Source organism: Sander lucioperca, chromosome 10 (assembly GCF_008315115.2).
Source record: "Sander lucioperca isolate FBNREF2018 chromosome 10, SLUC_FBN_1.2, whole genome shotgun sequence".
In the NCBI taxonomy this organism is placed as follows: Eukaryota; Metazoa; Chordata; class Actinopteri; order Perciformes; family Percidae; genus Sander; species Sander lucioperca.
This window is the reverse complement of record NC_050182.1, coordinates 6,953,203-6,969,872: the sequence shown is the minus strand read 5'-3', so window position 1 is coordinate 6,969,872 and position 16,670 is coordinate 6,953,203. Positions and strand designations below refer to the sequence as shown.

At 40.0% G+C, this 16,670-nt stretch overlaps 1 protein-coding gene and 1 long non-coding RNA gene across 3 annotated transcripts in view; one reads left to right on the top strand and one right to left on the bottom strand.

The window, feature by feature from the left end:
* The first annotated feature begins 4,964 nt into the window (after nucleotides 1–4,964).
* On the top strand, nucleotides 4,965–5,500 carry LOC118496130. Its single transcript, XR_004898595.1, has 2 exons — nucleotides 4,965–5,214; nucleotides 5,338–5,500. It is a non-coding gene; the product is annotated as an uncharacterized LOC118496130 (long non-coding RNA).
* Nucleotides 5,501–13,024: 7,524 nt separating this feature from the next.
* LOC116064787 (C-type lectin domain family 12 member B-like) overlaps nucleotides 13,025–16,670 on the bottom strand; it is a 50,990-nt gene continuing 47,344 nt past the window's right edge. Inside the window, exons 6-7 of one of the 2 annotated variants that reach the window (XM_036006501.1) lie at nucleotides 13,581–13,735; nucleotides 13,025–13,432 (exon numbers count right to left, since the gene is read on the bottom strand). In XM_036006501.1, the coding sequence (XP_035862394.1) occupies nucleotides 13,325–13,432; nucleotides 13,581–13,735 (263 nt within the window). In that variant the 3' untranslated portion in view covers nucleotides 13,025–13,324. Of the gene's footprint in view, nucleotides 13,433–13,580; nucleotides 13,742–16,670 lie in introns of both variants that reach the window. The other variant, XM_036006500.1, reaches the window with a different exon arrangement.

Sequence of the window (16,670 nt, the reverse complement as noted above, 5' to 3'; positions counted from 1 at the left end):
GAGAGATAGAGAGCTACTGTGTTTAAATCTTTTTTAATAGTCATGTCAAAATGAATATATCTGTACAAGTTGTGTCTCCCGTTGTGTTGGTTTGCCCTCTTATGGACATAATGTGCACAAATATTTGATATATATTCAAACCTTTATGTTTTTTAGAAGTAAAATTTGAACATCATTGTTGGCCAGTTTTGACAGCCCTTCAATGATCTGAAACATATGGTTCTGAAATGGGACATTTTTGCATAATGAGTACTTTTACTTTTGCTACTTTAAGTATATTTGCTATACATACTATTTTTGTACTTTTACTCAATAAAGAGTTTGAAAGCAGGACTTGTAATCGAGTATTTCTACTTTTTACTTAGGCACCGCTACCACTTTTGCTTATTGGAGGTTTCTCCCAATCAATATACTTCATGGCATAGACAATTTAAATAAGCTGTTAATCATGCAAGTTGTTTAGTACACTATACATCAGTGGACTTTATAATAAACTAAATATGTAGAAATTGAATCTCTGCGAAACTACAATGGACATTTTTTTTACTATTTATAGAGCTAACAATTAAGGTCAAGTTAGTACATATTATCGATACATAAAGTACTTGAAATACTCATACTTGCAGCCCTAAAGGAAATGCAGTGAATTAAATGAATGAAGAAATATTTTATTTTATGAACTCCCTGTGGGTTTTTTTACTCTGTCTGTTGCAGGTTGAGCCCAGAGAGGCTGCAGACACAACCTTTACAGTTTCACAGAGGAACACAAATAAGCTCACAGACGCAAACCTACAGAGCAAACAAACAATCAAACACAGCGTTAAGACAAGTGACGGAGGTGTGTGTGTGTGTGTGTGTGTGTGTGTGTGTGTGTGTGTGTGTGTGTGTGTGTGTGTGTGTGTGTAGAAAATGAGGTCAGCTGCAGTGTTTCCAACACACTCCCCTCTTTCTTTTTCTAACCTTTAGAGAATCCTGCCGACACTCAGATTAACTCACTGAGGGTAAATCCTGGACGACAGCTCACACACACACACACACACACACACAAGCTCTCGATTTCTTTCTCAAACTCGTGCAGACACACACACACACTCTTGGGACTGCATAAAGTAATACCTCAAACACACACACAAGCTCTCAATCTGTCTTTAACTCTCTCATATATTGCACACACACACACACACACACACACACACACACACACACACACTCTGCTGCTCTTGTACGTCACTTTTGCAAATGTGCATACACAAGCTCTCTGTGGTACACACACACACACACACACACACACACACACACACACACACAGAGACACACATACACACAGCCCTGTCCTGAACCTGTGGGTTCTGTGGGTAAAAAGCTGACTTGATGTGACGGGAGTGTGCGAACTCGGCAGAACTGAGGGTTGATGTGAACCTGCAGCAGCTGTCAGATTTCTGTCAGAAACCGTTGCCGCACTTTTTCTTGTACAAGCTCATCCGCTCCTCCCTCCTCTCTCATCCTCTCATCCTCCCCTCCTCCCCTCCTCCCCTAGCTAAGCTTCAGTCATGTACCAGCTGTTTTTGGCGGCACCACGTGGAAGCAGGAAGTAACATTTTTCAGTTTATGTTCAGTTAAATAAATGTCTGAACTAGAAATTACTTTATTAGCAGCAACATATAACTCAATAAAATTTCAAGCTGCAGTTACTTAAAAAATACTTTTAATGCTAAAATGGCATCTCAGTACGACGGCCATTGTAGGAAGAAAATACGGATGAAGCGAACACATTCTCACTCCAATTGCGTAAAATACGGATGCTTGGTCAGGTGCCTTTGGCGTTGTTATTGACACTAAAAGTCTCTTTTACCGTCAGATCTAAACACGCATTATCTAAACGCGCTGGGACAGTTGGGTTTAGGAAAAGAAGAACGGGACAGTTGGGTTTAGGAAACGTGACACGCGGGACACGATCCCCGGTCTCCTGGGTGAAAGCCCTGTGTTGTTTGACCCCCCCACCCCCTCAACCAACCTCCCTATGCAGATTTTCGGGCTTTCATACTACTTGCTACCGTAGTCGCTCTTAATGCTACGTCATCTTCAAACGCCATCTAGCTGCTGCTCTGCCCGGTGCGTTCTACACACATGCTGAAGGGCGCTTCTTGCGTTGTTTCTGACGCTGAACGCCACTGCCCAAGCGTCCGTATTGTATGAGTTTGGAGTGAGAACGGGTTGATGGAGTAGGGGGAGGGGGGTAACACTCTGTACTAGAAGAAATTCACAAATTCATGAAGAGAAAACTATTTTCCGAGATTAAAGTCGTAAATGTTCATGAAAAAACTCAAATTTACAAAAAAACCTTGAATGTCTTTCCACATTAATGTCAATAAATTACAAAAGAAACCTCACAAATTTGAGATAAACTTGAATATTTTCCAAGATTAAAGTTGAACATTTACAAGAGAGAAAAAAATCACAAATTAAATTTTCTTGACATTTAAATCGTAAATACACAAAAGAAACCTCACAAATGTATGCAGATTTTTTTAATTTTTAATAAAAATATTTTTGGAGATTAAAGTCGTAAATGTACAAGAAAACAATCTCACAAATTTAGATAAAAAAAAATATTCTGAGATTATAAAGTGAAATTTATGCAAAAAAAACTTAAATATTTTCTGGGATTAAAGTAATAAATTTAGGGAAACAAACCTCACAAATTTACAAGAAAAAAAATAAATGTGATTGCATGAGATTTTTTTAAACATTTTCTGAGATTATAAAGTCATACATTAACGAGAAACTAATAGTAATAATATAAGGACTGCCGGCTGGAAAAACCAACATTACATTTAGACCTCCTACATCACTGATTTCACCCACCTTCCTCCTCCTTCTCTTCCTGATGAGATTATTCCGGTTGGCGGTGTGTCTGCTGCCTCTCGTCATCATTAACCTGGATTTCTGTGTCGGAGCGTCAGGATTTTCCAGCTCAGATTCCTGTTGAGGGAGACGAGGGTTGGTTTAAACTACTACACGCACACAGACACGCACACAGACACACACACACACACACACACACACACACACACACACACACACACACACACACACACACACACACACACACACACACAGACAGACAGACAGACAGACAGACAGACAGACAAACACACACACGCACACACACACACACACACACACACAGACAGACAAACAGACAGACAAACACACACACACACACACACACACAGACAGACAGACAGACAGACAAACACGCACGCTGGCACGCACACACACACACACACACACACACACACACACACAGGGATTATTATCACACATATGCAGGAAGCTTACTCACAAGTACACATTCATACACTCAAGACACATAAACACATTATGACACCCACCAAGGCTTATAAATGACTTACACACAAAACACACACACACACACACACACACACACACACACACACACACACACACACACACACACACACACACACACACACACACACATCCGTATCCCGTGTGTAGTGGCTATAATCTCAGGGAAAGGGGAGCAGGCAGAGACGCTAAAGCAGCAGCAGACGAGGATTTACAGCATCGTCTTCCTCCTCTTTCTCACTTCATCTGACTCCTACACACACACACACACACACACACACACACACACACACACACACCGTCCCTCTATCAGGTATTCTGGTACTGATCACTTAACACTCTTTAAAATTCTCCTCAAAGCAACAGTCTGACATTCTCTGAACTCGTCTTCCCCAGAGTCCGATAAGAAAAATGATATCAGTTTCGTCTCTGTGTGACCATGCAGGACTGTTACTGTATGTTAGCCTAGCTTAGCACCAAGGAATCTGGGGGGCAGGCCCGTCGCGACAAGGCAAGCAAACCAAGCAATTGCTTGGGGCCTCGAGCTGGCCTGGGGCCCCAAGACAACGACTGGTTAAGAATAAAATGCAACGACAAACTGTGTGAGCGCCCCTTTGATAGTCAGTAAAGTGCAATGACACTGTTATTGGGATCCCCCTCAAGGGGCCCCTCTTGTGATCTCTGCTGCCGGCAAAATACAAAACCTCCTCGGTCGGCAGTCATCATGAAGCGGAATTATGCTTCAGGAAGCCAAAGGCAAGCCAGGCATATCAAACTGTTTATTGCCCTGACTTGAGGTGATTATCCCTTACTTATTATTGGATCTAATTAATGGGATTTGAACATACCGTTATTTACTTTTATTCAATGCTCCACTGAGCTCGACTGATGTTTTGTATTGGTCCTCTTAAGTTGTTCCTCTCCGTCTCCAGCTCCTGGTTTACTGCAGTCAGGTTTGTGATCTGGTTTTCTAAGATGCAAAGAGAAAGGAAGAAGAGGATAAGAAAAAACAAGATAGTGGTAAGTGATAAATTACACTGGATAAAATAGCTCTACTTGTCTTGGTGTAATTTTGCAGCAGGTAGGCTAGCAAAAATATGTTTATGTTAGCTAATGTTACCTGTAACCTGCCTGACGGCAAATGCTGCTTGTAACGAACAGTTGGTGCAACTTTTTTTTCGAACGGACGGAATATGGTTACATACTACTGTAATATGTTTTTTAACGGGATAAGGAAGACGCAGATCTGTTCCAGAATCACTGTTTAATGTATTTAATGACATGACATTGCTATAGCTTTGTAATAGGTTTTGATGAAAGTGGCATAACGTTAGCATGCTATACTAACTATTCCACCGTGATAATCTATTTACCAAATGGGGGTTAGGAAAACCACACAATAAATTCCGTGCATCAAACATTAGCTTGGGATATTTTTAAGCATTAGTAACCCTTAACAAAGTGTTAGGAATATCTGGTCCGTCTAGCTATGTAATGTTTATAGATGTTTTAAAAATGGTTTCTTAAAGGTTTACAAAAAATGTTTAATCATTACCCGATACCTAATATATTAGATAGATATGTGTGTTACAATAAACTGTTAATTTACAGCACTACTAATAATTAGTAAACATTTAATTATAATTTCATTGTTTGTTAACAGTAAAAAGACAGTTTGCTAACAGTTAAATGACAATCAACTAAAGATTAATTAACTATCAATTTACCATCTATTAATGATGGTTATTATAAAGTGTTACAATCTTTTCTTTCTCCCTCAAGGTGCTTTGCTTAAATTTCTCAGCCCTCAGGCTCTTCCTAAGGATACCTCCACTGATGAAGGTAGAGTGAATTTCTCTCACTGAGCTGAGCTGTTAATAGTGACCTCTTTCAATATGCTAACAGTGAAATGGTAAAACGTACTTCACAGTTAATTTCAGATTTTTTTTTCAATTATTTTCCCAGCTACACCATCAACTTCATCCTCAACATCAACAGATGCATCACTTCACAGTGCTGATGTTTCCTCTATAGCACAAGGTACCACCACCACAAGCTCTATAATTATAGCTGATATCCTGCACAGCCCAGAGTTTAAACTGATAAGTGTGTGCTGTCATATTGTTAGAAAAAAAAACAGTGCAAATCACTATTGAATTCCCACCAAACTGTGTAAATACCAGTCACTTTTGCCCATGGACATTTATGGTACAGTGGTGTTTTTTGCAAATGTTCAATTGTTGAAAATGTTCAACTTTTATGCACATTATATGCAACAGCAGTATTTGCACTGTAATTTTTTTTTAATGTATGCACAGTATATGCAACACGAGTATTTGCACTTTAAACATGTTTTATTTATGCACAGTTTATGCAACAGCAGTTTATGAACTGTAAACCTTTTTTTATTTATATAAAGTGTGGGTGAACTTAAACTTTATGGCTATGCTGTGGTTCCTGTAGGCTTTGCGTGCGTGCGGGGGGTTGGGGGGGCCTCCATGTCCATTTTGCTTGGGGCCCCCAAATTCCTTCAAACGGCCCTGCTGGGGGGAAACTGTTAGCGTAGCTCCTTCAAAAGGGACAAAAGTACACCAATAACTCAGAAACCAAAGAGTCTGCTTAGTTCCAGGACCTACGTGCAAAGAATTTAAAGCTCCGTGATTGGATGTTTCTTATAAAAAACGTATCTTCTCGACTATTGTTTGAGAAGTGCCTTCAACTTTTCAACCATGATAGTGTCCTTCAACTTCAGGCAGAAATATCTAAACAACTATTAAATGGATTATTGTTAAAAAAATGTACAGACCTTCCGCAGAAGAACCTACACTTCAGAACTATTAAAGGTTGTTTTTTTACATTTGGAGTCAGCAACTCTACCCTCTTTACACTTTTGATTAGCCATTCTTGACTGAATCCACTGAACTTTTCTTTCCGAAATTTGAGATGGCTTCATCTGTAACACAGTTCCTCCAGACTTGAAGAGAGAGAACTATGAGTCACTGAACATTTTCTAACAAATGAACAGGACTTCTGGAATGAAGGCGCCCAAAATATCTCAGACCTTAACTTTCGGGTGGAAAAACAATGCTGCTAATATCTTCATTTTTTTCTTCTTCTTTACTGTATTGTTATCGGTATCCACTCCTTTGCTGCTGCCACAGTGACTCAAGATAAGATGAAACTTTAATGATCCCTGCGGATAAATTGGGTCCCTGTGTCTTTTCTAAAGTTATATAATACAAAGAGCTTCTACTAAAATCACACAAGGAGCCACTTCATCCTCTGAGTGTCAGTAGAAAATATAGTTTGAGTTATTTTATCTTATTTTAGTTCTGTTAAGTTGAATAACAAGCCTCCTCAGCAGAGTTTTCAGATTACAGAGAGGCAACACGTTAGCATCCTGATGTCAGTATTAAACAACACGGATTAAATTAAGTTTGATATGATTCTAAACATGACGACATGACGCATAGTCAGTAGAAAACATAGCTGAATATGTTAAGCTACAATTCTTAAACTGTATCTCACATTTCTTTCTTCAAATGTTGACTACTTCTGAGAAGAACTGTTCCTGGGCGATTCCAGGATTATTATTTTTTTTTTAAAGATTATTTTTTGGGGCTTTTCCCTTCATTTTTGAAAGTGGATAGACATGAAAGGGGGAGAGAGATGGGGGCTGTGCTACACTTATTATGGATAATGCAGCAGACAAGGTTGTTCAATTAAAAACTGCCACTGAAAGGAGGTTAGGAGTTAATGTGCTTACTATATAGGTACCTGTGTAATGTATGAGAGCATGTTTTGTGTTGCATGAGACTATGTGGCGGAACCCCTCTTGAGGCTGAACAGGACGGCGAAGGCTCTCTGGAGGCTGGTAGCGAAGGCGAAACCCCTCTAACGGACGAGCACGCCGGCGAAGATTTTCAGGAGGCCAGCAATGACGCCGATGGCGGAGACTGACTCCCTCTGGAGGCCGAGCAGGACGGCGAAGGCGAAGCTCCTCTGGAGGCCTACGCCGAACTGACTCCCTCTGGAGGCTGGGCAGGCCGTCGAAGGCGGACCCCCTCTGGAGACCGAGCAGACCGGTAAAGGCTGAGTGTCACTGGAGGCTGGGCAGGCGAAGGATCTGCTGTGCTGGAGCCAGGCCAAGGGTCCGCTGTGCTGGAGCCCGGCCAAGGGACAGCTGGGCCAGGATCAGCCAACAAGGTAACTGGAACAGTGACAGGCAACAAGGCAACAGTAGCAGGAGTCGGCCGGGCCGCCGACAAAACACGGGGAGCAGGATTCTCTGGGGCGCCGGACAATGGTGAGGGCTCTGGGAGAACGGTCATTGAAGGCTCTGGGAGAATGGTCATCGAAGGCTCTGGGAGGCTGGACATCAGCTGAGGCTCTGGCCGGCTGCACGTCAGCTGAGGTTCTGGAAGGATGGTCAACGAAGATTCTGGAAGGACGGTCAGCGGAGGCTCTGGAGAACTGGACGAGGACCCTGGTCCGCTACGCAGCAGGGGCTCCCTGCTGCTGCACAGCACGGGCTCCAGGCTGGAGAGAGGTTGAAGCAGGACATGGCGTTGGGAGCCATGTTGACCCCTTCCCCGTCTACGACCTCCACAGGTCCCAGGGAAGACCATGCGGGTCCCCACAAAGGACTGACCGGGTTGCATTAGAGCTGACAGACAGGAGTTCAGGGGAGCTGCTAGTTGATGTACTGGACTTTTGACTTGTAGCTCGGAGGCTGGCTGCTTTGGCTTCCTCATTCTGTCTAGCACACATAGCAAAATATTGGAATAATGTCATGAAAGTCTCTCTCCTTCAGGTTGAGAAACTTCTTGACAATGGGAAGCAGGTAAAAGGGGCAGGCTGGGTGACAAATAATGAAGAATCGTTTAAGAATGCTTGATTCTGATTGGCTGGGAGGAGAGCATTAACCCGGCATATTGCCCGCTGACTGAGCACAGCGTCATCAAATAGTAGATCAATACGCCGCTTGTATTTTTTTTCTATCACAGAAATTTCAAACATGAGGTCCATTCTAAAAATAAACCTTGTTTAAAAAAGTTTCTAAAATGTGTCGGAAATCTACAGGAGGGTCAGTCGATACATAGTTTCGCAAGCGAAAGCCTTGTGTGGTCGTTACTTCAGGCTGCAGCCGACAGTAACGTTACACATCGCGGATCAAATTCTTCGTAAAAGTTGTTATATTGTTTTGGGGACAATGACATGGCTGATAGCTAGCTTGTCTTGTTCAACATACTGTCAAATTATTTTTACTGATTGCCAACTGTACACAATGTTATTGACTTTGGATCTTGCTAGCATAACGTTAGCTTTCTGGCTCGTAGCTGAGCTGAAGGGTTCTATCAGCTGAGCGGACTATAAATAGCTCCGGTTGCTAAGGGAGGCAAGTCGTATCTAAGGTCCTTCCTAATTCCTGGAGCAGTGAACAACGTTTGCGTTGCATAAGAACCTGATGGATGGGAATGATTGTTCCAGATATTAGTCAAACCATCAGGCGTAACCAGGGAAACAGAGTTATTGTTTCAGCTACAGCTGAGCTAACGTTATTCACCGTAGTTCTAAAGGGGACTACTTTTTGAGGAAGATGAACTCAAACAGAGTATACATTTAATAAGCATGCAATACGAGTAAGAAAAAGCATAATTATTAAAGTATTTGAATTGTTTTATTATGTTGGCAAGTAAGAAGTAGAATAAACGGGATAATCACCTCAAGGCAGGGCAATAAACAGTTTGATATGCCCGGCTTGTGAACGGCTTACCGCCCGAGACAAAGTTGAGGGCGGTAACCTTCCACAAGCCAGGCATATCAAGCTGTTTATTGCCCTGACTTGAGGTGATTATCCCTTACTTATTATTGGATCTAATTAATGGGATTTGAACATACCGTTATTTACTTTTATTCAATGCTCCACTGAGCTCGACTGATGTTATGTATTGGTCCTCTTAAGTTGTTCCTCTCCGTCTCCGTCTCCTGGTTTACTGCAGTCAGGTTTGTGATCTGGTTTTCTAAGATGCAGAGTTTGTCGTTAAAGTTGCGAAAAAAAGGCTGCAAAAAACAGAAAGAGCTTCTTAATCATAGTGGCGATGCATTTTTCGTTTGATCAATTATGCCACTTTAGTGTTTTACATTATAATAAAAGACATTACAGAATAGATTCACATGTTTCAAATCTATCTTAAAACAATAGTCAGGTGTTCTTATGAACACTGAAACTGAAACTAAGTTTTCTTGCTCTGATCATTCCTCCTGTTCATACTAGAGAATAATCTGTCTAATGCACTTCCAAAGTAAGAGATAGAGGACAAAGTCCACAGTCCTACTTCAGTCGTCTAAGGTTGTCAAAATATGTTTTTTTCTTTAAATATCTTTGTGTTGTTATCACTCTGCTTCAGAAATCCTGTCTGGGAAAACACAAAGAGTGAACTTGGTACTATAAAGGTTGTAACTTTAGATGATACACACTTGATTTCTCTAACTCAGACTGCTGAAGCCTCATATTAGCTTCAGATACACTTTGGAATACATCTTTGAGCAGAGCCAGTATGAAGAGGAGGAAGGATTACATGTAGGTATCTGACAGACTTGATAAAATGTGAACCTGTCCTTTAAATAAAGACTAACAACAACAAGTTAAGACAGTGGTACTCACAGTAGATACGGAGGCCCATGATGACTAACAGTATCAGCCAACACACTGCTATCAGTAGAAAATACTGAGAGAAACAGTGAAACCTCTGGTCTGAGAGAGAAATAAGAATTCAGTTTACTTGATGATGCTGATTTAACAGTCAAAGGTGCGTTAAATACATCAAGTCCCACTGTAGAGGAAAAAAGAAGCTGGGCTTTTAAAGATTCACAATTTCAATCTTCAAACTATCACATTTTTTAGCATCATGATTGATGAATAAATCTCATGTTTAACAATATTAAATGTGTCAAATGTACCTGGACGAGCTGCCATTTTATAGTACAGGATGGTGCATTAACATAGTTAGCTGCTTCCTCGATTTCCTCTGAAAGATAAACATTAAACACAAATAAACATATAGTAGATTTACATACAGACACATAAACATTAGAGTATTTTTAATTACCAATTTCCTCCTGTGGATTGCTGTTCATCCTGAACAAATGTTTAAAGTCCTGCTGCAGTCCTGTATGAGAGCTGTTAGGAGGGTGTCTGCTCTACTGTGACGGTCTTTACTGGACTTCTACGTTGAGGATGTGACATTGTGGCGTTTTCGTTTAATTCAGCAGCTAATAATATAATAGTAGTAGTATATAATAGTTGTTATGAAGGGGAAGTTTAGTGCGTGCATTACATTCCGAAGTGTCTTCAAAGATGAGATCACAGGGGGAACAAAGGCAGAAATGTACAGACTCTGGTTGTCATGGTTTTGGTTTTGAGATTCTGTTCTTGTTTCTGTTTTGTTGTGTATTTGTTCTGTTTTCTGTTGTAGCCCATGTTTCCTCCCTTGTCTTGTCTTATTGTAGTTCCTGTCTTGTTTTCCCGTTTGTGCCTGTATGTTCTGTTTCCTGTTTTATTTTGATAGTCTGGTTTTCTGTCTTGTCTTGTCTATTTTACTTCCTGTGTTTCCCTCCCTGGTGATTACCCTTATGTGTTTCACCTGTTTGCCCAGCCTAGTGTCACCTGTCCCTTGTTAGTCCTCGTTACCTGGTTTATTTAGTCTCTGTGTTTTCTTTGTCTGTTGTCGGATCATTGTTTTTCTGTTGCTGTGTGTTCGTGTCTGGAGTTACCGTTCGTCTCTGATTTCCTGTTTTACGATCCCGTTCTGCGATTCTGGAATTTGTTTTTGCCTGTTACTTTCTGGATTTTTGGTATGTACTTCATTTTCATTTAATAAACCTTCTAAACTGCACTTGGGTCCAAACCTTTCCTGACAAACCGTGACACTGGTGGCCTAAAATAATTACATTAAGTGTAATTATGAATGTTCATATTGGTCTTTGTTTTATTGCTACAAAAGCATCATGCATTATGAAAAATAATAATACAGCATACTGTTAGACAAAAGATGAAATGCTCACAGTTTAGTTCTATTATAGATCATCTCACCAGCAGATAAGAATCATTAATCTTTTTTTAAATTAACAGCCTTTATGAAGGGAAGTGGTGACGTTTACAGTGTACCAACTTAATTTAAATTTCACAGATATGTGTTTAAGTTGTAGTTCTGCTTTTAAGATGTCACAGTTGCTGATTGGTTAGCTGCTAATGTCTCAAGTCTTCTCCTTTAAAGGTGTTAATTCACACTGTGTGTCTGCAGCATCTTCAAGCAACGTTTGTGTCCGGTTCCATTTTTGGATGACAAATAGATTACCGCCGCCCAAGGACGTAGATTTTGTTTCAACATTAGGGTGAAACATTACAACAGGGGGTCAGGGGGTAACTCCCACATAACATTTTCAACGTCAAACACTTAATTTCCCGGATTCTGGTGAATTTTTATGCAACAATATATGTTGCAAATGTCTTTATTTATGTAAAGGAAATCATTATTATTCTGTATTGTTCAACACTTTCTACATATTCAAAACATCTTCACGTGTTTCAGGATGTTTTTTTTTAGGAATCATGTACTTCTCAACAACAAATCTATTACAGAATGAGACCTTGTTAAAGCTCCAAAGTTTAAATCTACATAAAAGACAAGAAATCACATCTTTATTTGTCACGCCCTGTTGTGATCTTTAACCCCTCGATGTAGCACAAGTAGACACAGTTATTGTTTTCTGTACATGTTTTCAGCCCCCTGAATGGTTATTTTTGCCTCTTTTGGGGAGTGGGTTGTCTTTCATAGTTTTTCAGGGGGACAAATCGACCTCTTCTAAATATACGGGACATTGGACTTAAGTACAGTACTTAGAGTAAATGTACTTAGTTACATTCCACCACTGCCTCAGGACACTTGTTGTTGTAAACCGTTTTTCTAAAATCAATCTTCAAAATCTTTCCACTGTGACGGCCTTTAGTCAACTTCTGCTTTAAGGTTGCGCCCTGTTTCATTAAGTTTGTTTTTGTGACTGTCGTTTTTCTCTCTCTGCTTCTCACACATCCTGTTCAATGTTGTAACTTCCTGAATTATGTTGTTCCTTCAATATGTCAGAAAAAGATGATTAAAAACCATGTGTCACAGCGTTTTTATTCAATGTAATAAAACATCACTTTTTTTCTAGAGATCAATAGAAAACACTACATATTAATATTATTCAAATCAAATGCTAAAGAAAAGAGCTCTGGGGACATTTTGTGAAAAACAAGTGATGCTATGCCTCCATTTTGGCTCATGAGTAGCAACAATATAACCTGTTACACAGGAAACAGGAAGCTGAGCAGTCTGTCTGTACCTCTCATCAATCTGCTGATATACAAATTATAAACATCACATCTCTAACAAAGGAGAACAAAAGCACATTCAGAGTTCATTCTCCCTTCAGGTGAGTCATTGTATTTTTCTCAGGTTGACAGTCATACCTATAGAATCTATTATCTAATTCACATATACATTACATCTGAGTGTCAGACACACAAACAGCTTTGAAATATTTCTTTTCTCTTCTAACAAAAGTAAGACCCTTGTACATGTTTATTTATTAAAACAAAACATTTAAATTGTGAAGTAGAAGTCTTCATAGTTTATTTATAATCCAGTTGATATTATCATGCAGAGTATCCAGTAAACTTCTCAAGTCTGACTGCAGTGTTTAAACAGATAAAGCCTTCTTTTTGCAGATCCATCCATTTCTCTCAGCACAGCTCACTGATGTCCATCCGAACATGACAGAAACTAAACACTGACCGTCAGCAGCAGATGGTGGTTCATATATCCAGCTGCTGACACTGAGGGAAGAACATGATGTTTAGATCAAGGCTGATAGATTTTATGATTCAAAGTGTTTAGGAATGTGTCTCTTACCTTTCAGTCAGATCACTTCCATTGATCCACTTCCATCTCCCTCCTTCAGCTCTCAGGCCAATCCAGTACCAGTATATGGACTGTCTGAAATACCTGAGTTCATCCTGACAAGAGAGAAACATTTATCAGAGATTTAAACACTATACTTTAATAAACACACTGATCTACAGAATCACAGTGTGTTCAGCCCTAGAGAAAATACATTTTATTTCATAATTGTTTACAACAAAACTCCCAAAGTTTTCTCATTACCTCATCATCTTCATCATGTATAACAGCCAAATCTGAACTCCGTCCTCTGCAGTCTTCTCGAGCTTCTTCCCAGGTTTTCTGATCAGCGTCATTAATCAGATAGCAGCTGGACTGGAAGAGTCTCCAGCCCTTCTGACAAGCTCTACACTGTCTCTCTGAAACAACAGAGACCAACCAATAAACAACATTACTGCACTGTGATATTATTATTATTATTATTGGTTATTATTGGATGTCATATTGTGATCTGAACATACCGTTATTTATTTTGGGGCAGTATTCATCAATGCTCCTCTGAGCTCGACTGATGTTTTGTATTTGTCCTGTTAAGTTGGTCCTCTCCGTCTCCAGCTCCTGGTTTCGTGTCTCCAGCTCCTGGTTTCGTGTCTCCAGCTCCTGGTTAAGTGTCTCCAGCTCCTGGTTTCGTGTCTCCAACTCCTGGTTTCGTGTCTCCAGCTCCTGGTTTCGTGTCTCCAGCTCCTGGTTTCGTGTCTTGTTTTGTGTCTCCAGCTCCTGGTTTTGTGTCTCCAGCTCCTGGTTTTGTGTCTCCAGCTCCTGGTTTCGTGTCTCCAGATCCTGATTTACTGCAGTCAGGTTTGTGATCTGGTTTTCGAAGACGCTGAGTTTGTCGTTGAGGTTGCAATTGGTAACTGCAAAATATTTTTTTTTCATTCATAGTCATAGTGATAATGCAATTTTTGTGATGCACATTATAATAATAGACATTACAGGATGGATGCTTCAGATCTATCTTAAAACAAAAGGCAGGTGTCCATATGGACATTAAAACTGAGTTTTCTTGCTCTGATCATTCCTCCTGTTCATACTGGAGAATAGTCTTTCTAATGCACTTCCAAATTAAGATATAGAGGACAAAGTTCTACTTCAGTAGGCTAAGTTTACCAAAATATGTTTTTATCTTTAAATATCTTCTTTTTGTTTTTATAACTGAATCATTAATCTTGTCTGGGAAAACACAAAGTCTAGTTGAAGTCTTGTAATGTATGACTCTGCAAGATTTCCAGTCTTTACATATTATGACGTCTTTAACGTTAGATGTGAGATGGTGTCAGACATAAATCTTTTCAAAGTCTGTTCAAAGTCTTCTAGTGTATGTTAGACATTAGGTTACCCCTGAACACTCTTTAGTGTAGTCTGCCTCTCCACAAGTGGCAGCTCTGCTTGGTCTGTTTATAGGTTATTTTGGCCTGAATTCTTATATTAAAACATGTTTTAACATTTCTATCAAGGCTATTTTAAGATCTATCTATCTCTTATATTGTATCGTATCTGTGTGCCTTTCTCTCCATTTTCTCCAATAAACAATGTTCACATTGTCAGTTCCTTCATTCAAATCCCCCCTTATTGGGGACCTTTGTCACATTTGCACAGAGCCAGTATGAAGAGGAAGAAAGATTACACCGAGCAGAAACTGTTTATATAAACTTATGACCATTAGACAGACTTGATACAATGTCAGCCTGTCCTTTAAATAAGGACTAACAACAACAAGTTAAGACAGTGGTACTCACAGTGGATACGGAGGCCCATGATGACTAACAGTATCAGCCAACACACTGCTATCAGTAGAAAAGACTGAGAGAAGCAGTGAAACCTCTGGTCTGAGAGAGAAATAAGAATTCAGTTTACTTAATGATGTTGATTAATCAGTCAAAGGTGCTTTAAATACATTTTGAGTCCTACAGAAAAGAATCAGAATTTTTAAACATTTACATTTTCAAACTATCATGATTGATGAATCTCATCTTTAACAATATTAAATGTGTGAAATGTACCCGGACGAGCTGCCATTTTCTCCACAGTGCATGCTGGTACATTAGCTGCTTCCTCCATTTCGTCTGAAAGATAAAAATCAAACACAAATGTAGACAACATCCTGCCACATAAACATATAGTAGATTTACATATAGACACATAAACATTAGAGTAATTTTAATTACCAATTTTCTCCTGTGGATTTCTGTTCATCCTGAACAAATGTTTAAAGTCCTGCTGCAGTCCTGTATGAGAGCTGTTAGGAGGGCGTCTGGTCCCCTGTGATGGTCTTTACTAGACTTCTGCTTTGAGTATGTGACTGTGTTTTTCAATTAGGCAGCTAATAATAATGTGTTGTTGTGAACAGGAAATCTATGTGGGCATTACTGTCTGAAGTATCATGTGTCAAGTGTTATAAGATGAGATCACAGGGGGAACAAAGTCAGAAATGTACAGACTCTGGTGGCTACAATAAGTATATGTTAAAGTGGCCATATTATGCTCATTTTCAGGTTCATAATTGTAATTTGAGATTGTATCAGAATAGGTTTACATGGTTTAATTTTCAAAAAACACCATATTTTTGTTGTACTGTACATTGCTGCAGCTCCTCTTTTCACCCTGTGTTCAGGTCTCTGTTTTAGCTACAGAGTGAAAACTCTCACTGCTGTAACATCTTTGTTGTCAGTCGCACATGCTCAGTAGCTAGGTAAGATCACATGCTCAGTAGCTAGGTAAGATCACATGCTCAGTAGCTAGGTAAGACCACATGCTCAGTAGCTAGGTAAGATCACATGCTCAGTAGCTAGGTAAGATCACATGCTCAGTAGCTAGGTAAGACCACATGCTCAGTAGCTAGGTAAGATCACATGCTCAGTAGCTAGGTAAGACCACATGCTCAGTAGCTAGGTAAGATCACATGCTCAGTAGCTAGGTAAGATCACATGCTCAGTAGCTAGGTAAGACCACATGCTCAGTAGCTAGGTAAGATCACATGCTCAGTAGCTAGGTAAGATCACATGCTCAGTAGCTAGGTAAGATCACATGCTCAGTAGCTAGGTAAGATCACATGCTCAGTAGCTAGGTAAGACCACATGCTCAGTAGCTAGGTAAGATCACATGCTCAGTAGCTAGGTAAGATCACATGGTCAGTAGCTAGGTAAGATCACATGATCAGTAGCTAGGTAAGATCACATGTTCAGTAGCTAGGTAAGACCACATGCTCAGTAGCTAGGTGAGATCACATGCTCAGTAGCTAGGTGAGATCACATGCTCAGTAGCTAGGTAAGGACTACATGAGCTAGCTAGCTGTTT